The 24,035-nt window shown below is 57.6% G+C and overlaps 2 protein-coding genes across 3 annotated transcripts in view; one reads left to right on the top strand and one right to left on the bottom strand.

The window, feature by feature from the left end:
• Nucleotides 1–600: 600 nt before the first annotated feature.
• Nucleotides 601–23,020, bottom strand: DNAAF5 (dynein axonemal assembly factor 5). 2 transcript variants are annotated; one of them, XR_008683760.2, is made up of 14 exons: nt 22,372–23,020; nt 21,577–21,761; nt 18,097–18,221; nt 17,651–17,769; nt 14,591–14,823; nt 13,841–14,053; nt 12,193–12,336; nt 10,815–10,983; nt 9,658–9,805; nt 7,083–7,233; nt 6,178–6,334; nt 4,655–4,846; nt 3,450–3,615; nt 1,514–1,649 (listed from the first exon to the last, which is right to left on the bottom strand). XR_008683760.2 is itself a non-coding variant. In XM_055410503.2 (13 exons), exons 1-13 carry the CDS (start codon nt 22,988–22,990, stop codon nt 1,513–1,515), a joined length of 2,592 nt encoding a protein of 863 aa, XP_055266478.2. In that variant the 5' UTR covers nt 22,991–23,020; the 3' UTR covers nt 601–1,512. The 2 variants fall into 2 exon arrangements, 1 of the variants encoding a protein (XP_055266478.2); XM_055410503.2 differs by lacking the exon at nt 3,450–3,615 and having other exon boundaries at nt 601–1,649.
• PRKAR1B (protein kinase cAMP-dependent type I regulatory subunit beta) overlaps nt 22,405–24,035 on the top strand; it is a 79,522-nt gene continuing 77,891 nt past the window's right edge. The window contains exon 1 of the mRNA XM_088833176.1: nt 22,405–22,477. The gene's annotated coding sequence lies outside the window, so the exon portion shown is untranslated. The remainder of the gene's footprint in view (nt 22,478–24,035) is intronic.

Here is a 24,035-nt window from a genome sequence, read left to right as displayed (position 1 = left end):
TTGCTTTTGGCTCCCGTGACACCCACTGACCAGAGGTAGAAGATGGGCTCCCTGCTGGATGTGAGCGTGCGCTCAGGGCGGGGTCCCGGCCTGTTGCCTCTGATTCGGTAGGTCTGCACCGAGGCCAGGCACCATGCATCTCTGACAGGTTCCAGGTGGTGCTGAGGAAGGACAGGACACGCAGAGGCAGCAGAGAGCGGCCGCGGAGCTGGGGCGAGACCATCTGAGGGTGTCCGCCACCCCTGAGGCCATCAACCCAAATGGGGTTTGGAGAGGAGCTGCGCCTTCAGAGCCGGGGAGGGCACAGAGGGGCGGTCCGGAGTCGCACTGCGACCCAGGTCTGTGCTGCAGGCTCAGTTCTCAGCCTCTCTTCAGGCTGACCCCACTGGAGGGTAAGCCCTAGGGAGCCTTGCTGACGCCCTTGTCTTAACTTGCTTGGAGCGCCTGCCACATGGTGTCCACAGAGGGCACCCCAGCGAGCAGTGAGAGCCCGCAGTCCAAAGGCCCAGGGCTCCTGAGGCTGCTGTGAGGCTAAATCTGAGGGGGAAACGAGTCTCAGCGTCAGTTACCAAAAGACACACAGGCAGGCGCACAGAATAATCACAGTAAGTATTTTGAGTTATATTTTCAAATACCAAAGCATAAACGTTAATGTTTGATTTTGGGAAAACAGCATTTTCTTTTCTTGTGTTAACATAAGTATTGGCTTATGGAAGTAATGCTTGAAATGAAATCTTTTGGGCACTTGTGGGGAGAGAGTGCAGGAAAATACCACAGTTTACTGTGCTGCTACGCACAAGGGCCACCAGAACTCTATTTGATTAAAGGCCCTGTTGTCAACACCGCCAGTGTTACTGATCTCACAGAAAACACTGTGACTGCACAGCGTTTTACAAGGGGAAGATTTTCTTGATAATAAAAATTGTTCTTAAAATTTCAAATTCTTTTCAGTCTCTTCACCGAGATATGAAGTTTCACTAGACAGAACCCAAAGAAGAAACATTTCATCTTCTTTTTTTTCCCTAACATTTCTTTTCAATCACTTTGGCTTTTGTCTTTATAAACAAACTCAAGAACTTTCTTGGTAGGCATTTAAGCAAGAAAGAACCAATAACCCATGAACCTAGCAGCGCACGTAGCCTAAAAAAACACAGTGTGTGGATTAGGCTGCCAGTATGAGTAGCTGACATTTAATTTGAAGCGAGCTGTCGATTTCTGGCAGACCTCTTAATGAACTGTATGACTAAGACACAAAAATACAGAAGCCACTCAGTGAAAGTTATTTCAAAAACTGCTGGATGTGAAAAACTGCCCCAGGAGGCACTGGGAAGGGTGCTCAGGGAATACATTCTTCCTGCTGTCAAGGCTTGCTTGGGAGGGTCCTCCGCTGCTGGCAGACAGGTGCCCTGCGATGAGACTCAGAGGCCACAAGTTCCAGCCCAGGTGAGGGCGAGGGCTGCGTGTCTGCTCCCCTCCGGCTGCTGTGCTGAGGCTCTGCTCCCAGGACGCTGGTCACTGGGCAGGCGGCAGGGCCTGCAGGTGCTGCAGGAGCTGCTCGCAGTAGGCGGGTGAGCGGTGCTTGTGGAGGACAGCCTCCGTCTCTTTCACCAGGAGGTCGGGGAAGAGGGCGCTGCCTGCTTTGAGGGCCTCTGCAAGACAGGAAGACACTGTTATGATGCCAGAAATAAATACTAAGCCAACCTTAGCTTCATATTGAAGTTACGACAGCCATAAAGAGCAGGCTGCAGGGCAAGGGAAGTGATCGGGGGTAAGGAGGGCGTTGCACAATGATCATGTCAGTTCTCAAGAAGACATGATCTTCCTGTACGAGCCCGTAACAGACTGTCACACTATGCACCTGTCACAAATTGACAGGTGTGAGGAGAAGTAGATGAATCCACTATTGTGCGGGAGACTCCCACACACTCCTCTCAGAGACGGGAAGATCCAGCAGGCAGTCGGGTAAAGCAGAATCCAAGAGCACCAGCGATCAACTGAGTATCTACAGACCGTCTCATCCAACACCAGCAGAACATACATTCCTCTCAGCTCCTATGGAACTCAGCTCCCCAGACCAGGGTCAGGGCCGTAAGACACACCTTCACCAGGAATCCTATAATCTCTGCTCTCAGACCACAGTGGAATTAAACTGAAGTCAGTAAGAAAGAGATAACTGAAAAACTCCCAAATAGCTGGAGGTCACACAACACAGCTCTAAACACCACAATGGTCAAAGAAGAAGTCTCAAGAGAAAACATATTTTTAACTAAATGGAAACAAAAATACAACCTATTTGCAAATGATGCAGCCAACAAGGGACTAATTTCCAAAACGTACATATAAACAAGTCACACAACTCAACTGCGAAACAATAAAATAACCCAATCAAACGCGGGCAGAAGCTCTAAATAGACATTTCTCACCAACAAGCACATGAGAAAGTGCTGAACATCGCTGATGATCAGAGAAATACAAATCAAAACGACAGTGGGCTACCACATCATGCCGATCAAATGGCCATCATGAAAAAGTCTGCAAACAATAAACGCTGGAGAGGGTGTGGGAAAAGGGAACCCTCTTGTACGTTGTTTGTGTCTGTGCTCAGTCGTGTCCTCTCTGCGACCCCATGGGCTGCAGCCCACCAGGCTCCTCTGTCCATGGGATTCTCCAGGCAAAAAGACTGGAGTGGGTTGCCATTTCCTCCTCCAGGGGATCTTCCCGACCCAGGGATCAAACCCGCATCTGCTGCATTGGCAGGAGAATTCTTTACCACGTGTGCTACCTGGGAAGCCCACTGGACTGTTGATGGGAATGTAAACAGGTCCAACCATTATGGAGACCAGCATGGAAAATCCTGAGAAACCTGACAGCAGAACTACCACGTCACCCAGCAACGCCACCACTGCGTGTGTATCAGGAAAACACTCACTGGAAAAGGTACATGCAACCCAGTATTCACAGCAGGACTACACACAACAGCCAAGACACGGAAACCACCTAAACGTCCATGGACAGACGAGCGGGCAAAGAAGAGATGATGAACACACACACACACGTGTGCATGCACACACAATGGAATACTATTCAGCCATAGAAAGATGACATGGATGGACCTAGAGACTGTACTATTCAGTCAGTCAGACAGAGAAAGGTACACATCACAGGATACTGCTTACATCTGAAATCTAAAAAACATCATACAAATGAACTTATTTGCAAACCAGAAACAGTATGGTTCCTAGAAGGGAAGTGGGGAGGGATAAATTGGGAGACTGGGATTGACATGTACACACTATAATAGTCTTAAAAAACAACCCAATTAAAAAATGCGCCAAAGACCTTAACAGACACCTCACCAAAGAAGACATATAGATGCAAGCATGTGAGAAGAGCCGCACAGCACGTCCCCAGGGAAATGCAAATTAAAACACGGAGCCATCAGCACACACCTGTCAGAATGGCCAGAGTCGGCACGCCACCTGCTGGCAGAGTGTGGAACAACGCGGGCTCTCACCCTGCAGGCGGCGCTGCGGAACGGAGCAGCCACTCCAGCGATTTCTTAAAAAACAGACATACTCTCGGGCTTCCCTGTGGCTCAGCTGGTAAAGAATCTGCCTGCAACACAGGAGACCCCAGTTTGATTCCTGAGTTGGGAAGATCCGCTGGAGAAGGGACAGGCTACCTACTCCAGTATTCTTGGGCTTCCTTGGTGGCTCAGCTGGTAAAGCATCTGCCTGCAATGTGGGAGTCCTGGGTCTGGCCTGGAAAAGTCCACTGACTATATGGTCCATGCAGAGTTGCACACAACTGAACGACTTTCACTTTTCACTTTAAAACCATACTCTTACCATATAAGCCAGCAATCACGATCTTTGGTATTTATCCAAAGGAGCTGAAAACTTATATTTGCAAAAAACCTGCACACAGATGTTTCAGAGAAGCTTTAAACATTATCATCACAATTTGGAAGTGATAAACATGCCTCTGTAAAGTGATCAGTGAAGGTATAAATAAACTGGTTCACTCAGACAAGGTATTAGCGCTAAAAAATGAGCCCTCACACCATGAAAAGGAACCTCAAGTGCCTACTGCCAAGTTGAAGAAGTCAACGTGAAAAGGCTTCATACCACATGACTCCAAGAATATGATGTCTGGAAAAAGCAAACTACAGAGGCAGTGAACATGAGTGGTTGCTGAAGTCGAGGAGGGACTGGGAGACGGATGAATGGGGGAGGCACCGAGGGTTTTCAGGGACCACGTGTGACGCTGTCACGTGCGATGCACATCCAGACCAACATGCGCACGGCACCCAGGGACCCCGATGTAAACTGAGTGCTCGGGGTGACCGACGTGCCCCTGCAGGTTCGCTGACTGGACACACGCACATCAGGTGGGGGCGTCGGCCACGGCTGAGCACGTGCCTGTGAGGCAGTCTCTGCACCCCTGCTCACGGTGTGGGGTCTGTAGGAATGCGGAGGGTGACGTCCGGTCAGGAACCCCCATGAGCACATGTGCTGGCTCCTGGTACAAAGCGAGACCACCCGTCCGTTCGCAGCTGCTGCAGCCGTGAGCAGCTTCCAAGTCGCCCCGAACAAGTCACCTCTTGTTACCTCAAGAGCCGCAGCACCGGCCCATGTGGGGACAAGGCTCTTACCGAGAACTGCGTCCTGGATGGCGCGCTCCGGGTCGTCGAGGTACACGAGGAGCTCGCGGTACAGGTGCCGGACGCTGCTCTGGTAGCAGCACTTCGAGGACTCGCTCTGGACGCGCTGCAGCCAGGTGACCAGGGCGGAGGTGGCCGCCAGCCTCACGTCATTGGAAATGTCATCCAGGCGCTTTAAGAGTTCTGGGGGAGGGGGCAGGGACAAGAGTGTGAGCAGAGGTTCCAGGGCCGGCATGCACAGCTAAGCTCCCAGTACCGTCCCGGGACACCAACATGCAGGTGCTGGGGAAGGGGTGCACTGGGACCCTCAGCTGCTCTGGCCCAGGGGTGGACGCCATGGACTCCAAGGGGAGGCATGGCTGGCTAGCCTGGGAGTCTGCGCCCTCTGACCCGCAGGCTGGCCTTGGGGTTCCCCCAGCTCCGAGATGCTCAGGCTCAGAGTTATTCACAGGCGTCGTGCCCCAGCTGCCCCATTCTCCCCGCCGAGCAGATGGCACAGGAGGGGCGTGTGCTGACCCTCTCTCTGCCCACAGCGGCTCTGAGGATGGACGGGAGGGCTGGTGACACGCCGGCCACCAGCCATGCTGGCTGCTTCTATTGAGCCTCTGGGACCAGACGTCCTGGGGGAACAGTCCTTCCCTAGGAGCAGGAACGCTCCCCGTGAGTGGGAGAGACTCATCCACAGGTGCTCTCCCCTCAGAGCCCATGCGACCGGCGTCTTCTAGAGACTCGGCTCCGCCCCCAGGTGATCCCATTTGCACTTTGCTCAACTTGTTTTGTTCACTTTCTACGGACGTCCGATCTGAAATGTGCAGCAGGTTCCAAGACAGCACCCGGGTGCTGAGCTGTCAGCAGGGAGTCAGAGCTCACGGGGCAGTGGACTCAGGACGCCACGGTCTTGGGCACAGAGACAGCCAACTCTGCTTTCTGTGGGAACGCCTGTCCTCCTCGCCTGCCTCCTGGCACCTTCGGGCCAGACATGGTGGCGTCCGGCACCCTTTCCACAGAGCCTGCAGCTGGAAGTGCTCAACTTTTGAAAGCTGTTTTGAAGGCTGTTGTCCTTGCAGCCTTCTGTGGATCGTGACTGCGCTCAGAGAACATGGCAGAGGGCCTGCAACTGCCACACCCATGAGCTCCGAGGTCGGCGGCGGCAGGCCTGCCCCCGTGAACTGCTCTGCTAGGGCCGCGCTGCACTTGTGTGTCTGGGACTCCCTGGTGCTCAGGCACCAGGAGGCAGTAACACAGGGCAGGTGAGGCAGAGCCCTCACGCCCAGGGAGCAGACCCTGCCGGCTGCAGGGTGGTCCCTGGCTCCTGTGGGCGTCTGGGCTCCACAAGGTGCCTGTCCCATTCCTCCTGTCATGCTACTTACTCAGTGATGTCATACCCACCACGGCCACGTTTAGACTCAGCACCAACCTGACCGGAAGTCAAAGGGAGCATTTCCCGTTCTTCCTCTGACAGAAACAACTGTCAAACACACACACACATGATCGGGGAGAGAAGAATGTCCTACCAGGATAAATCTTGATGAATTTGTCTGGATCAATCACACCATTAGAGGTCTTTAAAAACAGGTTGATGATCCGGCACGAAATCAATCGAGTCATCTGAGAATCTTCTTCCAGGGTGGTCAGAATTTGAGGCATCAATGTTTCCTGCATGTCCTGTATCTGGAATAAGAAACCACGTGAGCTGTGGGTCACGGCTGGACAAAGACTGCTATGCATGTGCCGTGTGCATCGCCTGTAACGGGAGAGACTTGGTTTTAATGCAACCATCACAGAGTCTGGAACGCTGTCCTGAAATTTCTATGCAAGAAGCAGACTTGAACCTTGATTTTAAATCCAGATACTGTGAACACTGGTCAGCTCATCCTTAATAAATCTGTTATTCAGAAAGTCTTAGGCGTGGATCCTACACAGCCATACTTGCTAGCAGAACTCTACCTGTCCAGTAGAGTTCAGGGGATGCTTTTGTAAGCGCTGTTACAGATTAATCTGGCTGTGTAAGCTGCAGCGTTTGGCATCTTCAGCTGTGGCACGTGAGTCTCGGTTGCAGCACGTGGGATCCAGTTCTTACACCAGGGCTCGAACCCGGGCCCTTGCATTGGGAGCGTGGAGTCTTGGCCACTGGACCACCAGGGACGTCCCCAGGGGGACATTTCAACTTAAGAACAGCCGTTCAGGCATCACACTGTTTTCCCTCCTGCTGTTTCCTGAACTCCCCCTCTAAATGAGACGCGAATACAAACGACACTCAGGTCAGACTCCTGTGATGAGGCTCTTTTCTCATAAGTGGTGACAGTCAGCTGAGAAAACCGCGAGGTGACCCAGGGAGACCCTGACTCCCCCCAGACCTCTGCCTGCCCGCCAGCCCCGCAGTCCCAACCCCGGTCGGCCTGCGACCCACGAGCCCTACCTGCCCGTCCGACAGGGCCCCGCTGCTGACAAGTGCCCAGAGGCCGGACGTGGCCGCTGTGCGGATGGCTGCGGCCGTCCTCCCGGCACGCCACTGCAGGTTGGGGACGAAGACGTCCTGGGCCAGCGTGTCCAGGTGGCCGTGGAGCTGCCTGGAGTGGAAGAAGGGGAGCAGCTGAGGGGCATTCAGACCCCCTGAAGGCAGCACTTCTGTCTGGGAAACGGATGGCGCTGAGGGAAAAGGCCAGGGAGACAGCAGAAACGAAACACTGGACGCTGAGCAAGCGCTTCTCAGGGACGTGGTTTCAGGCGGGCATGGGGCTCTCCCACGGCTGCCTGCGGGCTCCTGCTGCCTCTCCCGGGACCGGACCCCAGGGCCGCCGTATATTCCAGCCTCCCTCACCCTTTGCGGCCGAGGGGCTGCCCTGTCCACCATCCCTCCTGGAGTATCGCTGGGATGGCAAGTCACTCCAAGGGCAGCGCCCTCACTGAGACAGGCCTCGCGGTCCCTGAGACGATGTGAAGTCGCGACGGCCACACCCACCACAACAGGAGGGCACCTTGGGGCTGTGCCCACGGTCCTACGTGCCAGGACACTGGGAGACATGGACACTCCCGCCAACACGGTCGGGGCCCTTCCTCTCAACACGCCGTCAGGACAAACACAAAGCAAAACAAAACCAGGATCGCAGCCCTGAGCTCCACTGACTGGCCTGGCCTCCTGCACCGCGGAGCCACAGCTGAGGCCCCATCCAAAGCCCAGGGGAAAGCCTTGGCTCTTCTTACAACTCCTCTGCCCCACAGGCCTCTGCTGGTGGCGTAAAACCTATTCTGCTGAACACGACCCATGGATTGTGTCCCGAAGTCGTGAATAGGCTGCACAGAATAGGCTCCAGGAGCGGCGGCGTCTGACCAGTGCCAGGGCCCCAGGACCTCCAGCAGGGGGCGCTCCAGAGCCACAGGCGCCGCTGACCGCCAACCTGGTGCAGGGGGACTCACAGGCCTCACAGGTTTTCAACCTGCTTGAATTCTTTTATCAAAGAGCCACTGTTTCCTGAAAAGTGATCCACCAGGGGGCTCTGGAGAGGTCAGTCTCGCGTCCTAGCTGAGGTGGCCCACACGACGTGGCAACAAGGGCCTGGGGGCTGAGTGCTGGCCATGAGGGGCAGGCAGCGGCCACCCGAGCTGCTTCTGACTCCAGTGGGGTGCTGGGAGCAGAAAACGCAGCAGATTCGCAAAGGATGAGTCCCACTGCACGGAGCACGCACACGTATCCGAAGCTGGGTTCTGAGGCAAGGAAGCCCAGCCCGGGGGGCCCACAGGCTCCCCCAGAACCAGCAGCACTCAGCCTCGCTCTACGGGAGAGGAGTTCCGTAACATCTGTGCGAGGGGATGGCTCCGCGGAAGAGGATGATGTGAGGGGACTGCTCCGCTGACATCTGGGCGCCCAGAGCAGGGAGCAGCCCTCTACCACCTGGGATTCCTGCTCCAACCCCGCGCCCCTGCCCTCTGCCCTCCGGCTGTGGGGTTCTTACAGGGTGGGGTGGGCCGGGGTGGGGACAGGGGTCCCTTGCTGTCTTAAGCACCATGATTGTACAATCCTAAAGTTCAGAACCAAGCAGGTGTTGTTTCCCAAAGTCTTTCCTGCCTGTAAAAACAGCTAATACTTTCATTAAATGCTTGAAACTGAGCGACTCTCTTTCCACAAGCCTCCGAGTGCAGTTTCTTGAGGGAGTTCAGTCCAGCACAGAGGCTTCTTTCCTGGGGAGTCAATGGCCTTGGGGAGCAGGGCCCCGAGGGGCAGCAACTGGGCTGTGGGTTCTCTACTCGGGATGGTGCCAGGGCTGACTCCATACTGTCTATGGTCTCTCCTAACCCCTGAAGCCTTTGTAGACAAGTAGGAAATAAAACTTCCTGCACTGCGATGGGCTGGCTAGAGGCCCGACAGCAGATCAGAGCAACCTCCAGAGAGGCGAGGTCTGAATGATGACCTATTTTCCTGGGAAAGTCCAGGACACACCGACCGCTGAGATCTGCTCTCTCAGATCCCAAACAGCTCGCAGCATCTCACCGCCTGCCGCCCATCCTGCCAAGGGCTCTGCTCCGACTCGTGTCCTGCCCCGTGCTCCCCTACCCTCCGAAGCCCCGAGTTGGAGGCCCAGGTGTTTACTGCCTCCAGTCCCCCAGGAGAACATGCGTTTCCTAAGCTCTGAACTCCGCGGTCATTCAATCAACTCTGTGAGGCTTGAAAGGTACCAGAAGCCATGTAGAGCTGAGAACAGTCATGCATAAACCATCAGGAGTTAATGTTCCCTGAGACTTTTTCATTCAGTGGAATTTTAATGACCACACGAACAGAGCTTTGATTCAGCGTCCCTGTGCGGTGTGCTTGCAGCTTGCCCCACGCTGTTTCCCTGGGGCGGTGTGTCGGCATGGGGCGAGGGAGCCGCAGGACAGCAGGTCCAGGAGCTCAGGGCCACCCCGGTGCCCACAAGACCTCAGTGTCACGGCAGGTAGGGACGACCCAGCCCGAACTCAGCATGGGGCGGGGCAGTGCAGAGGCAGAGCCGACTTACCCCTGTGAATCCACCGTCTCCGGGGCTCCTAGCAGCACGCCCGTCAGAGTGGAGAACAGCTTCAGGCGCATGGCTGGGTCCCTGGCCGGCTGTAGGCAGCTCCTGAGGATGGGGACCAGCTGGGGCAGGGCGTCTCCGAGGGCAGGGCCTAGAAGACAGGTGCAGCAGGAGGATGGGAAGGTGGAGCCCTGCAGCTGCTCTGGCGGTGAGAGGAGGCGTGCGGGGCACGGTGCGCGGGACGCCCTCAGCACGGGACGCCATGGGCCACCCCCCGCCTCCGCCACGGCTCTAGCTGTTCACCACGTGAACTTTCTCTTCTTCTTGCCTCTCACCAAATTCGTAAAAACACTGAAGTCAAGCAGTCTTTTAAAGACCAATCGAAATCAACCAGAGTGTAAAACCTGCTGGGTGTGTGCCCTGAGCCTGGCAGCCAAAGATCTTCCCATGCCTGTCACCAGACGGGGCGGCGGCGCCCTGGTCCTGAGCCTGGCGGGATCCCAAACGCAGTGACGCTGTGCAGGGCCTGGGCCCGCCTGTGACGGGCTGACAGGGTCTCCGGGTCTGGATGTGAGTCACACAAGCTGCCTTCCCCACCAGGCCCTGTGCTGACCTGGGATGTGTGCGTCAGAGAGACGACAGCCACCCTCAGGCCCTCTGGTTTACGCCTGGTCTGCTGATTCTGTACTCAGTCAGGACTTCAATCTATTCAGAGGCATCGCCTCAGACCCAGGGTCAGAGTGGAACAAGTGTGGCCGGAGAAAGACTGCCCGCTCCCCTCCCAGCTTCCTGTCTCCCTCCCGAGCCCCTAACCTGCAGGGCAGGGAGGCCAGCATACAGACACCGCTGAAGAGCTCGGGCCACTCACGGCACCACGCTGAGGCACGCGTCCGAGGCCTAACGAGAAACGTGCGCCTGGGCAGACTTTTAAGACCACGTTACACCAATCCCTCACTAACGCTCTCAGCACTCTTTAAAAGAAGGTTTTAAAATGGCCGATCTCCACAGGTGACAGTGGTCACAAGTGAATGAAGAGCCAGGCCCCAGAGCATGGCCGACTGGCTGGTGCTGAGCAGCTCTGCCCGTCTGCGCTGGGGCCGCCAGAGCCGCCTCGGCACTGGTGCTCTGAACCCAACCCGGGGCACCCGTCCAGGGCTCACCTGAGTAGGTGAGCACCACGTCCAACTGCAGGAGCTCCACGGAGTGGCCGGTCCAGTCCTGGTGCGAGGCAGCCAGCCACTCCAGAAGGGGGCTCACGTGTGCTCGGAAGAGGTCCTGGGTGCTGTCCATGCCCTCCACTGCAGCCAGCTCGGCCAGCGTCTCCTGGGCCTGGGGCAGCAAGTTGCCGGCTGAGACAGTCAGCCTGAAGGAGGGGCTCACACGCCCACTGCAGAGCCCTGTCCTCACCACCGAGGGGCAGAGCGCCACTTGGGCACATGCCATGTGACCTGCGGCCCCCACATCCACGGCCCTCCCGCCTGTGCAACAGATGAGACGGACAAATGTGCACCGATAGGAGGTTGACCCCCCCCCCTGGCCCCATTTAGCGCCGCCCAGGGCAGGGCAGTCCTCGCAGGGCAGAGGGCGGGGCAGCTGGGCTCTGTCTGCAGAGAAGGGGGCCGGGCAGCTCACAGACTTGAACTGCGGTCAGTGAAGGTGGGTCCAAGGCCCCCTCTCTGAGCTCTGCACCCAACCAGACCAGCGGCAGCAGTGCATCTGCTGCTCTGGGGGCAAAGCGGGGAGGGCGGACTGGACAGTGGAGCCGGGGCTGCCTTCCGGCCCCACACCCCGCCACCCCTGCCAGGGGCTTGAGGAACAGGAGGCACCCAGTACTCTGCACGGATGCCCGGGGCCCGAGTCTGGCCTGCAGACCCTCCAGGAAGACCAACTTAACTTCTAATATAAGTTTTATGGCCCTATGGTGACAAACTGCCAGCTCAGACAGGGGCCCTCCAGACAGGGACTTCAAAGAAACAAAACAAAGCTTAGAAAGGCATGGGGAAAGGGAGGGCGCCGTGGGGTGCGCCCTGGACACGGTGTGGGCAGAGAGGAGGAGAAAGAACCCGGCGGAGAAGCCGAGCCCCCAGCTCAGGGAGAAGCGGCCAGACACCTGTCTCCGCTTGGTCCCCACAGTGGCGGGGAGCTAGACGGCAGGAGGTTTAAAGTTAAATACAGAGCCGGGGAGCGGAAGTGACTGGAAAGCTGGGCTGTAACTAAATAGGGAAAACACAATATTTCCTCTCCTGTATCTTTCAACCTCACTTAAATGCAGGTTTATTAATGATTAGGGAGGCCTCCCTTCTTTTGTTTCTACACGATTAAGTAGTGTCTTTATTCTGAGATACTGAAGTCAACTTCAGTGGGAAGGAATCTCAAATCCTGAGTCCGCCTTGAGGACGACACACCCACATGTTCTAGATTCTTTCATCTTTGGTCGTCAGCTCGTTGGGCAAGCTCAAGACTTGGAGTTTGAGAGCAGAGACTATGGACGACAGTCACAGTCCAAGGGCTGCAGCAAAGCGGGAGGCTCCCCCTCACCTTGTCGCCGAGGCCCGTGGGCCCCCACAGTGCCAGGACAGTCACCAGCACCTCCAGGAGCGGCTCGCCGGCCCCGCGGCAGTCCTCCCGGCCCACAGACACCACAGCCTGCACGCACTGCAGCAGGCGCTCACCGTACAGGCTCTGTGGAGAGAGCAGCACCGTGAGCCACCCCGCGCCCGCCCGGCAGCCCAGACGAGGCCCCGCCGGCCAGGCCGTGGAGCCACGGCGGACTGGGCCCGGGTTCCGCACATCAGCATCGAGAGGGCGTCCCTCTTCCCAGCAGGGAAACCAAACCCCCGCTGAGCCCGAGGATCATGGGTTCCGTGCGCAGTTCAGTGACACACACTGGAAGGCCCAGGGACCCTGGGTCTGCTTCAAACGCCCTGGGCCTCCCCCGCCAAAGTCTGAAGCTGCAGAGGGGTGCGGCTGGGAAGGCGCGGCAGGCACGAGGGTGCACGCTGCTCCCCTCGGCTCTGTGTGCTTCTGAGTTCCTGGAATGCTCAGTGAACAAAAGCAAATAAAGTTCTATGACTCAAAAGATGCTTCCAGACATGGGAGCACAGGGTCGCACCTTGGGAGGGCCGAGCCCCTCGCTCACCTCCCAGGATCCTCATCGATCATGCAACGGGGCCAGGAGGGGACGTGGGATGGCCCCCCAGGAAGGACCTCAACACCCCTCCCACGTGTCTGCTTTGCTGTGTTTCACAGAGGACAGAAGATCAGGACGGGTCACGTATGCAGATCACGTGTATGTACCCAGCGTGGTAGCCGGGACCCGCTCCGGTCCACCTGTGTGGGCAGGGCCGCCCCTGCTGAGTGTTACCTGGTGCGGGGCCAGCTTCCCGCGGGCCTGCAGAGTGAGGGCAGATGCCCAGTGAGGCAAACCCTTGCTGCTCCAGAGACAGACAGAAGGGCCACATTCCAACGCAAAGAGTCAAGGTTTAAGACCATCACAACCAAACAAAAACAAGGTCATTATTTTTCCATCAAAAGCAAATAATTATAAATTATCCTGAATGACTAAGTCTAACTACTTAGATTGTTTCAGCTTCAGATGTAATGGATTTACTGCTCAATTTAAGACAATAAATTTGTAACCACCAAGTACAGCTCCCAGTAACGGGTGCCAAATCAGGCTGCCTGCTAGAAGGCCCGCTAGAAGCCAAGTGATGCGCTAAGGACAAGCTTGCCATGGAGCCACCGTGTCTGAGAGGTGTGTGGACCGACAGAGGGTGGGCAGACTTGCACCTTCTGGGTGGAGGGCCCTCTGCCCAGGATCACCCACAGCAGTGCCATCCAAGGAACAGAACTGCCCTCGGTGATGAAAGACTCCACCCTATGCTTTATGGGGAGGCTGCCACTGGCCACGAATACGTGGGCACAAATACTGGGCACTCGAAATGGGGCCAGTGTGACAGAGGACTGCCTGTGCACCACGGCGGATGGAGCAGAACGGGCCAGGAAGCGCATGGGTCCAAACAGCACGTCGGTGGCTGCACCCCAGCCACCGTGTCGGTCGACTATCCCCGAGGGGCCTGAGACGGGTGACCGTCACTGCCTACGCGGGGATGGCCCCAGCAGGGGACGGCATCACCATGGAGGCGGGCTGACTCCACAACCCCTACCCTCTCCCCTGCACATTTACGTTTTCAGAGCCTTGGCAGATGTGAGCCTGCGCCAGCTCCGTGGCGATGACCTTCACGTGTGGCTGCAGAGCCTCCCTGGGGCAGCCTCGGATGAGGGAGGCGAGGACCAGGAGGCCAGAGGGCGAGGGTGACTTCCTCAGTGTGGACAAGATCAGCTTCAGAAACACCTCCGGGCTGACGAAGGTGCCGACCAGCTCTGCAGACCTCGTGCACTGGGGGAGCCGGGGGAGGAATGGGGAGGGGGGCTGAGGCTGCTGCCCCCTCCCTGCCACCCCACCAACACTGCTCGGCATCTGGCTCTCACCCCCCAGAAACAGCCCTGCGGGCATGTTTCCTCCCACCACCTGCTCAAACGCTCCTGAAAACAAGTGAGTCCTCCCGTGAGCTCAGAACTGCCAGGGGAAGGAAGTCATGCGTCTGGCTAGTGGGAGGGCTGTCAGAGCGTCCTGAGGCCCGGGTGCCTGAGCTGGACCCTGGGGGGCTGCTCTGCACGTTTGCCCGCCCGCGGTCCCTGCAAGCTGACCACCGCAGGGCCTGTGGGTGGAGGCTGTTTTCATACAGACGCAGGGCCACTTGCCCTCACGTGCTTAAGGAGAGCCTTCATACGCCACTCCTCGCAGGCCCAGGGCCACGGGGGGGCCACTGCACACCTACACCTTCACGCAGGAGCGGCCCTGTGCCTGCTAAGGTCTGAGTTCAGGGCCGGCAGAGCTGAGAAGGAAGGGTGGGGCCCCGCAGACGCCACTCACGTTGCTGACCACGGCCACCTCCTCGTCGGCGCAGGCGTGGAGCAGGGTGCGCAGCACGGGCTCCAAGTGCTGCGTGACGTGGTCCTCCGCGTGCAGCAGCAGCACGGCCAGCAGCTGCGCCGACTTCACCCTGGTGCCCACCACCCAGTCAGTGATGTCGTGACAGATGGCGGGGAGGATCTTGGAGAGGTTTCTGAACACGAGCTCTCGGCAGCCCAGCCCCGGGCGGCTCCCTGTGGGTCATGAAGGTGGAAGGGAGATGGTGACGTTCACAAACACAAACCTCAACGAGTCGTGTGGGAAAGTCACTTAGTACACGTTCTTCATGGAAGGCAGACCTACAGGCTTTATTCTGAGGTCTTAACTCAGCCCGACTCTGAAGACAGAAAGAAATGAGGCCACAGAGCGTCCTTACCGACTTGACAGTTTTCAGCAATGCTGAGGCGTGACACACGTTAAACTACATGTTCAAAGCGCTAACAAATGGATATGCTGCCCTCAAGACGAGACACGCGCAGTGCCCAGAAGCTCCCTGTGCTCCCGGCAGCCCCCACCGCCCACCCCTCCATCAGGCAGCTCAGCCGGTTGCTGGTCACTGCAGAGGAGCTGCCTCTTCTAGACTTTCTGTGAGCACAGCTGTACAGCATATGCCCTCTCTGTCGGCCTCCCTCCACGTGGAAAGGCACGCTGAGGCCCATCGCGTGCTGGGGCATGAGACTTTCTCACTGCTGAGCATGCGCCACTGCACAGACAGATTGCAGTTTGTCCGTCCGCCAGTCCACCTGCTGATGGTTGCCTGAGCTGCTCTGGTGCAGGCTGTTGCTAACAGCACATCTCTCGGGTGGGCACCCGGCAGGAAGGCACTTAACGGTTTAAGAAACACTGATGGTTTTTCAAAGCGGCAGTGCCGCCCTCCCTCTGCTCCGCTCCGCTGGCCACGCCCAGGACCTGGGGCTCCTCCGCGTCTGTATCACCTGCGGGGCAAGCTTAGGTCCAGCGAGGCGCGGGGTCTCGCTGCTCTACTAAGCATTCTCCTTAGGACCCATGCATGTCCTAGGGCATTTTCTCAGGCGCTTACTTGACATCTGTGTGTCTTCAGGCAAGTGTCTTTTCGATCTCTCTTTTAACCCACTAAAACTGGATAGTTTCCTGATGTTGAGTTTGTGCGTTCTCTCTGTGCCCTGGAAACGAGTCGTTCATACACAATCTGCAAACATCTCCTCTGTCTGTGCCATCAGCTTCATCTTCTCAGCGTCTTCCAAAGAGCAGACGTTTTGTTCTGATGAGACCCGGTCCACCAGCCGTCCTTTTGTGGAGTGTGTGGGTTCCACCCTCAAGTCTACAGGCCACTGGGGCTCAGCCTCGTGCATCAGCAGGCCAGGATCCAGGCCCAGGGGCGCCGTCCCCACTGCAGACGCCCTTTCTCCCGAGCTGTCTCTGCAGCTCATCCGGATCCGGAGGCCACCTGTGTCTGCCTCTGGACCCCGCTCTGCCCACGGCCGCCTGTCTGACGCCGACTCCCCCGCGCCCGCTCGCTCTGGCTTTAAGTCTGTCTTTGTGTCTGGAAGCCAGACGTGCTCGCCTTTCAGCCTGGGTCCTCGTCTTCAAAGATTGGGCTGCACCAGGCGCCTTGCATTTCCTGGTGAATTTCAGGATAAGTTTCTCAATTTCTATAAAAAAGCCTTCGGCGATTTTCATTACGAGATTTTCATCTTAAAGATTCAAAGCAACTCTAGAAATAAAAATGAGACGGGGACAAGTCAGAGCTTAAAGGGTGTTTTGGTAAAAAGAACAGCTTGGACCACGAAGCCCCACTTTGAATTTTCGCTCCGATCACTTTTCTGTTCCCGCGGTGTATGAGAGACCTAGCTCCGGAGATTCAGATTCTGCCCACTGTTCACGGGCGCTTCTAATTCTGCAAGAACCGAAAAGCCAGAACGATGCCCTTTTCTTCCTGGTGGCGCTGGTCCCTTGGGGCGAGTCTGGGGGATGAGGGGCCATATTACGACGGTCTGGGGAGGGGTCCGCGGGCAGGCGGGCACATGGCCTCACTCCGACAACGCTCTGATCTCCATTCTTGAACATGATATGGCAGATGTGGTAATTTAGAAGACGGTGCGTCCTCAAACTTCAGTAAGTCAGAAAAAGTCCCTGCCAGCAACTAATTTTTGTACCTTTTCCAAAACATGTGTGATTTCCCCTTACAGCAGCTGCGCGGTGTGGGAGGTGACGCTGCCTGAGTCAACAGGTAGACCAAAAAAAGAAGACGCAGGCCTCCCAGGTGCAGGGAGGAGCCACCCTGAGGGCCTCACACTGAACAGCACCAGGTGCACGCCAGGTGCCAACACCTGTCCCCTGTAGCGCATCATGCCTGGAGACCCTCAAGCAGCCTGACTTCCCCTGACCAGGTCTGGCGCGGCCTGCAGGCCCCAGGCTTGGTGCTTCCCATGGCACTGCCCGTCTGACCTGGCACACGTTTACCAGGCTCAGTCCCTGCCAGCGTCACCCAGTCACGGCTCCATTGTAAGAAAGCACCTGCAGGCAGACTGCAGTGACAAAGGTGCCCCATCAAGTTCACGGCGGACTTCAGGCCCCGACAGAGTGTTTCCTCAACACGGGAAACTAGATGTTTGCAAGGCCCCGGGGCAAGAGGGGGGCTGGGGCCTGGCAGGCAGGGGCTTCCTCGGAAATGCAGCTCGGGTCTGACTCGGGAGCTAAGGGGAAACGTGGGTGCCCGTGTGTGCGCGCGGGTGCTCACAGCCTGGCAGGGACCACAGTGGGGGGCAGGACGGGGAGCCACCCCTGGAAGCCTCTGTTCTGAGGAGGCGTCACCCGAAACGCTAGGGCTGCATCCCACGTGGGGCCTGTGTCTCCTCTGCAGGTGAAGCTGACAGACGAGCTCCGTGAGTTGACAAAGCACCCCGTTTTCAGAGCTCCCCAGCAGCCTCGCGCTCCTCGGCTGGGGTGTGCTCACACACCTAGGGAGGCCGGCCTGCGACTGCGAGGGCGCCCCTTCCAGGCCGGGCCCCACCTCCAGTGCACACCCGCCTCTGCACTCACCTGGCGAGGGGTGGTGGGCCGGGGGTGGGCCGGCAAAGTCCAGCTTGTCCTTGAGGTCGTCCTCGTTCTCTGTCTGCCACTGCAGGCCGACCTGCTCCCAGAGGCTGCTCGCCTCACACCTGCCGTACACGACACAGGCGCAGTTCGGGGGGCGCCCACGGGGACGGGGGCCCCTGCCTGAGAGAACTCGCCTGTGGGTCTGCTGGCATCATCCCTGCCTGACAGATTCCTGTCTGTGAGCCAGGCGAGGGGCTGAAGGTGCAAAACAGCCCGGTTAAAGCCCTAGGGCCGCTCAGTAGGCAGGAAGGGGTGGCTACAGGGGACTCTGGCCCAGAGGAGAAGCCGTCGCCACGGGAAATGACAACGGAGGAGAGGCCGTGCCTGGGAGGAGAGTGGGCGGGCCTGGGGCACCCGGAGCCGGCCACGGCAGCCACGTCGTCACTTACGCGATCTCGGGGAACTCATCGTGGAAGCTGCTCAGCAGGAGTGGGATGAGCTTGTGGAAGAAGGAGTAGCGGTCCCGCAGGCTCAGCAGCCAGGCCCCCACCACGCGCGTCACTGCCTGGCGCACCTGCAGGCGGGAGACAGTCAGCGGCCTTCCCTGGCATGGGCACCGCCGGGCCCGGAGCCAGCTCGCTGCTCGAGAAGCTCTGCTGCCCACATCTTGGGTCTGGGGACAGATTGCCAGGATGCCTAGTCTGGCTGGTTTGAGCTCACGTCCTCCAGGTTCAGGCTGGACCCTCACTGACCACAGCAGGCTCCGGGGCCCTGCCTCAGCCCTGTGGCGTGTCCGCAGCCCTCTGTAGGGGAACCTCCTAGGCACGCTGGGTGCCAGCCGCCTGTGTCAGAGTAGGTGGCGTGCGTGCCTGCACACACCACGCCCCCTGCGCGAGGAAGCGAGCTTAACAACACATTTCTTTACACTGACAATGAAACATCAGAAAGAGAATGTAAAAAAAAAAATCCTTTTTAAAAACTGCAACCAAACAAGTTAAAATACTTGGGCATAAACCTGACCAAGGAGGTGAAAGACTTACATGCTGAGAACTAGAAACATTAATAAAGGAAACTGAGGATGACTCAAAGCAGTGGAAAGACACCCCACCTTGCTCCTGGACTGAAGAATACTGTTAAAACAGCTGTACCACCCACAGTAAGCTACAGATGTCACCTGAGGCCTATTGAATTACCCATGACATGTTTCATAAAAAAGAGAACAAAGAATCCTAAAATTTACATGGAGCCAGAAAAGATCCAGAATTGCCAACACAAACCTGAGGGAAAAGAACAAAGCTGAAGGCATAACCCTCCCAGACTTCAGACAATACTACAAAGCTGCAGTCATCAAAAGAGTATGGTGCTGGCACAAAAACGGACACATGGACCAGTGGAACAGACTAGAAAGCCCAGAAATTGCCCACACAGCTACAGTCAATTAATCTTCAACAAAGGAGGCAAGAATATACAACGTGGGGAAGGCCAAGTGGTGTTGGGAAGCCGGACAGCTGCGTGGAGACCAATGAAGTTAGGACACACCCTCACACCACACACAGACTCAGACTCAGAATGCCTTAAAGACTTAAGCCTAAGACATGACACCATGAAACTCCTAGGAGGGAGCACAGGCAAAACATTCTCTGATATGCACCGTACCAATGTTCTCTTAGGTCAGTCTCCCAACATAATAGAGGTAAAACTAAACCACTGGGACCTAATCAAACACATAACCTTTTGCCCAGCAAAGGAAATCATAAGCAAAACAAAAAGACAATCTGCAGACTGGGAGAAAATATTTACATGACGTGACTGACAGGAATTCCCCAAATATACAAACAACTCATACAACTCAAGGACAGTAAACCAAAAATCCCAAGAAAAAAAAGTGGGCAGAAGACCGTGATAGACATTTCTCCAAAGAAGACATACAGATGGCCAACAGGTTCATGAAAAGACATTTCAACCTCAATAACTACTAAAGAAATGAAAATCAAAAACCACAATGAGATATCACCTCACACTGGTCAGAACGGCTGTCATTAAAAAGTCTCCAAATGGCCTTTCCTGGTCTTCCAGTGGTTAGGGATCCGCCTACCAATGAAGGGGACACAGGTTTGACCCCTGGTCTGGGAAGGTTCCACACGCCGCCAGACAACTAAGCCCACATGTGCTTGAGCCGTGCTCCACAGCAAGAGAATGTGCTGCAGTGGGCAGCCCACTCGCTGCAACGAAGAACAGCCTCCGCTCACCACAGCTGGAGAGAACAATGACGACCCGGTGCAGCAAAACACTTAAAAATAATATAAAAACAATAAAAGTCTACAAATAACAAATGCTGGAGAGGGTGTGGAGAGAAGAGAACCCGCCTACACTGTTGGCTGGAATATAAACTGACCCAGCTGCTAAGGACAGTATGGAGGTTCCTTAAAACTAAAACTAGAGCTAACATATGATCCAGCAAACCAGCTCCTGGGCCTATGGTTGAGAAAAACATAATTCAAAACGGCACATGCACCCCAGTGTCCATTGCAGCATTGATAATAGCCAAGACATGGAAACAACCTAAACGTGCATGGACAGATGAATGGTAAAGAAAATGCAGTACATATATACACAGTGGAATATTACTCAGCCATAAAAAGCAAAAGAATGCCATTTGCAGCAACACGGATGGACCTAAAGATTATCACACTAAATGAAGTAAGTCAGAGAAAGGCAGACGCCACACGACACCACTTACATTTGGAATCTAAAATACGACACCGCCGAACCTGTCTGCGAACGGACAGACTCAGACGCAGAGAACAGGCTCAGGGCTGCCAAGGCAGAGGGGAGTGGAGGGGGGCACTGGGAGTTGGAGTCGGCAGACACAAACTGGTGTATACGTGTGGGCCAACAACAAGGTCTTCCTGTACAACATGGGGAACTATGTTTAATACCCTGTGATAAACCGTATGGCAAGGGCTCTAAAAGACAGCATGCACGTAGGTGTCACTGGGTCACTGCTGTACAGCCGAAGTCAACACAACCTTGTAAGTCAAGTATACACTTCAATTATAAAGAAGAAGAAGAAAACCAACAATATGATCCAGCATGGCTGTGGTTGGAGGCCAGTTGGGGTGCTGGAGAGCAATCTTTGGGGTCGACAGACCCAGGCCTGGAGGAGGCCAGCTCCGAGTGGGGCTCTGGCACTCATACCAGCCCCAGCCTCAGACATGGGAGGATTTCCGTGGGAAGGAACGCGATGGCATGTAAGTACTGACGGACAGGACACGAGAAGGTTGGCGTTCCCTCTGCCGGGGGCACAGGGGCCACGTGTCGCCCGCCCTGCAGGTCCCCACTAGCAACCACCACTCCTCCTGCCCCAGGAGATGGGAGCCCTTCACCGCCTCTTCCCTCTGGGAGAGAGCCTGCCCCTGCGGCCTTCACTCTGCTCCTCACAGCCTCAGGTCCATGACTCTGAGCTGGCTTCTGCAGACAAAAGAGTTGCTTCTCTCACCTCCAGCTGCCTGCCTGGCTGTCTTGTCTGTCTCCGCAGGCCCCAAAGCCAAGGGAAGGAATCACCCAAACACACCAACCCTGGCTCCAGTCCTCCTGGTTTGCCAATCTCTGTGGCTTTTCCGTTAAATCGCCTTGATGGACGGCATATCACACATGATTCTACAAACCGTGGAAACACTTTCTTCCTAAAAGCAAGCAGTCCCCGTCCCCATTCTTTAGAATTAAGAACAACAAATCCACTAAGACAATTCGGTTCTCCCTCAGCCTCTCAAAGATGGGAAACGGGAACGCCCTGTGACTGGGAACGATGGAAGGACATTTTGGTGTCACATATAGGATCTTTAATAAAAGACAAAAGCGAGTAAGTGACAGCGCACTGGCACGCTTCTACTGGCGAAAAGGGGCCGTCGAGAAGAAACTCCCCTTACCTGGGGAACGTCGTCAAAGAGCCGCTGAGCAAAGTGCGGAAGGACATCATCCAGTGACCTCGCGCTGCCGAACTGGATCACCGTGCCCGTGGCCTCGATGACGGCCACGCGTACCTTCCAGTGCTGGTGGGAGATGGACTGCATCAGGGGGCCGATCAGAGACTCCGACTGCATGTGGAAGTGGTCTGTGGGGGCGGGGAGGCCACCAGTCAGCAGGGGAGCCTGCGGGCCTCCGCTCTGGCCTGGCTCCGCTGGGAGCGTTGTACCCTCAGCACTGGGAGAGGCACAGGGACAGGACGAGTGACGCAAACAGCACGTCTCTCGGAGGCCTGGGGCTGGAGCCCATGTTAGCTGAACACAGCGGCTGGGAGGGGGAGAGCCTGAAGCTGCCAGTGGCTGCGACAGGTGCCCAAAAGGGACGCCGAGTGCGGAGAGACCGCGCCTTCCCAGGTCCTGCCGAGCCAGACACGCAGCGCAGAGCAGGAAACCGCACCGGCACCGCTCAGGCAAAGCCACCCGCTTCTACGGGCCTCACAGAAAGTCAGGACCGGGGGGTCTTCGTGGGACCCAGGGGGACCCTCTGGCTTTGCAGTTCTGTCGCTGCTTAAGGCCTGTGTGAGCTCGCTATTTCAGTGGTACTCGCAGCGAGTTCTCTCCGCGCTCAAGTCCTCAGATCAAGGCAGGCTCTGGCTCGCTGCTGCCCAGGGTGCGGGGGCGGCGCAGAGACCCGGAGACGCTGCGCGCGCTGCGGGCGCGGGGCGGGGAGGGGGCCGCGGGAGCGGCGGGGGCCGGCACCTGGCGTGGCGCGCGCCAGGCCGGCGGCGCACTCGCAGCTCTCGCGGCGCACGGCGGCGAAGGGGTCGAGCAGCGCGCAGCGCAGCGCGCGCAGCGCGTCGTCCAGGTGGGGCGCGACGGCGGCGCCGGCGAGGCGCACGGCCAGGCCGAGCAGCTGCACGAGCGCCAGGCGCAGCTCCTCGCAGGCCTCGGGAGGCGGGCGGCGCGCGGGCTCGGGGCTGGCCAGCCGCGCGGCGAGCGCGGGCAGCAGGCGCGGGAGGGCGTCGCGGGGCCGCGCGGCGCGCCGCAGGCCCAGCCCCAGCAGGCGCACGGCCAGCGCGCGGCAGCCCTCGGCCGGGTCAGCCAGGCGGCGCAGCAGGCGCGGCAGCAGCAGCTGCACCCACGGGCCCTGGAAGGCCGCGGCCGCGGCGTCCGCGTCGGCGGCGGGCTCCTCGGGCGGCGCCGCCTCCAGCGCCCGCTGCAGCGCCTCCAGAGCGCGCCGCCGGCCCAGCTTGCTGTCGGCCTCCAGCCCGGGCAGCAGGCGGCTCAGGGAGCGGCTCAGCTCCGCCGCCTGGGTCGTCTCCCCGGCTTCTGTCGGGCCCCGGGGCGCCGCGGCCTCGGGCGCTACCAGCGCCGCCATCTTCCCGCGTTGCTAGTCACCAGGGGAGACCGTCTCTTTTACGACGGCCGCGACGCGGATTACGGCACGTTTTCCGGTCAGCTCCGAGCGCAACTTTATTGGCAGCTCGGGCGCGGACAGGACACGGCCGGGGGCGGGGCCTTGGGCGGGGCGGGGCCTTGGGCGGGGCGGGGCCTTAGGCGGGGCGGGGCGGGGCTTGGGGAACTGCAGGGACGCTGCCCAGGGCCGGGGTCCGGGTCCCGGCTGGGTCCCGATCTGCTGGCTGCCGCGGCCCTGTGTTCGGTGAGGCGTGATGGTCGTGCCCTTTCGTGTCCTCGAGTGGCTTCTGTGACCCTCACGTCTCCTGCAGGCCCGGGTCGGGCCAGCCTGGTCTTGCCGGCTCGGGTCTTGGTCTACTGGGTGGCAGGTTAATCAGCGTGAGGGATGAATGCCAAGGAACTTGGTGTAGACTGGGAAGCCTTCCTGGTGTGACGGCTGGGGTGGTATTGTAAAGGGTGAGTAATAGTTAACTCATAAACGTTAACTTCCCTGGTGGCTCAGATGGTAAAGAATCCGCCTGCCGTGCAGGAGACCTGGGTTTGATCCCAGGGTCGGGAAGATCCCCTGGAGAAGGGCATGGTAACCCACCCCAGTATTCTTGCCTGGAGAATCCCATGGGCAGAGGAGCCCGGCGGACTACAGTCCATGGGGAGAAAGAGCTGGGCGTGACCGAGTGACTGAACACACACCACAGGATAGTTAACTAGGTGAAGGCGGGGGAAGCGTTGCAGAGGGAGGGGACAGCTTGCACAGTGGCTTGCGATGCGAGTGTGACCGCTCAGTTGTGTTGTGCCCCCCAAAGTTCATGTGGTGGGGTCCTGACCCTCCCTCCCCGCCCTGGACCTCAAAAGGGGATGTTACTTAGCGATAGGGCCACAGAGACTCATCAAGTTAGGGCCATCTCTTTAGGGTGGGCCCTAATCCATTTGACTGTGTCCTTATGAAAAGGGGAAACTGGAGACAGACGAGCACACAGGGAGAAGCATGTGAAGGCAGGGTGGCTGTC

Source organism: Moschus berezovskii, chromosome 27, assembly GCF_049115385.1.
Source record: "Moschus berezovskii isolate FMDL1 chromosome 27, NW_MosBer_1.0, whole genome shotgun sequence".
NCBI classification, from domain to species: Eukaryota; Metazoa; Chordata; class Mammalia; order Artiodactyla; family Moschidae; genus Moschus; species Moschus berezovskii.
This window is presented reverse-complemented; position numbering and strand designations above follow the sequence as displayed.

Bases quoted from the DNA above. Each gene is read 5' to 3' on its own strand.
- DNAAF5 (XM_055410503.2), bottom strand. From the start codon at position 22,990: ATGGCGGCGCTGGTAGCGCCCGAGGCCGCGGCGCCCCGGGGCCCGACA. The intron at 14,824-17,650 runs GTGAGTGCAGAG...CATGACCCACAG, and splicing joins GGCCCACCACCCCTCGCCAG to GGAGCCGCCCGGGGCTGGGC. The intron at 7,234-9,657 runs GTAAGTCGGCTC...CTTCCACTCCAG, and splicing joins GAGACGGTGGATTCACAGGG to GCAGCTCCACGGCCACCTGG.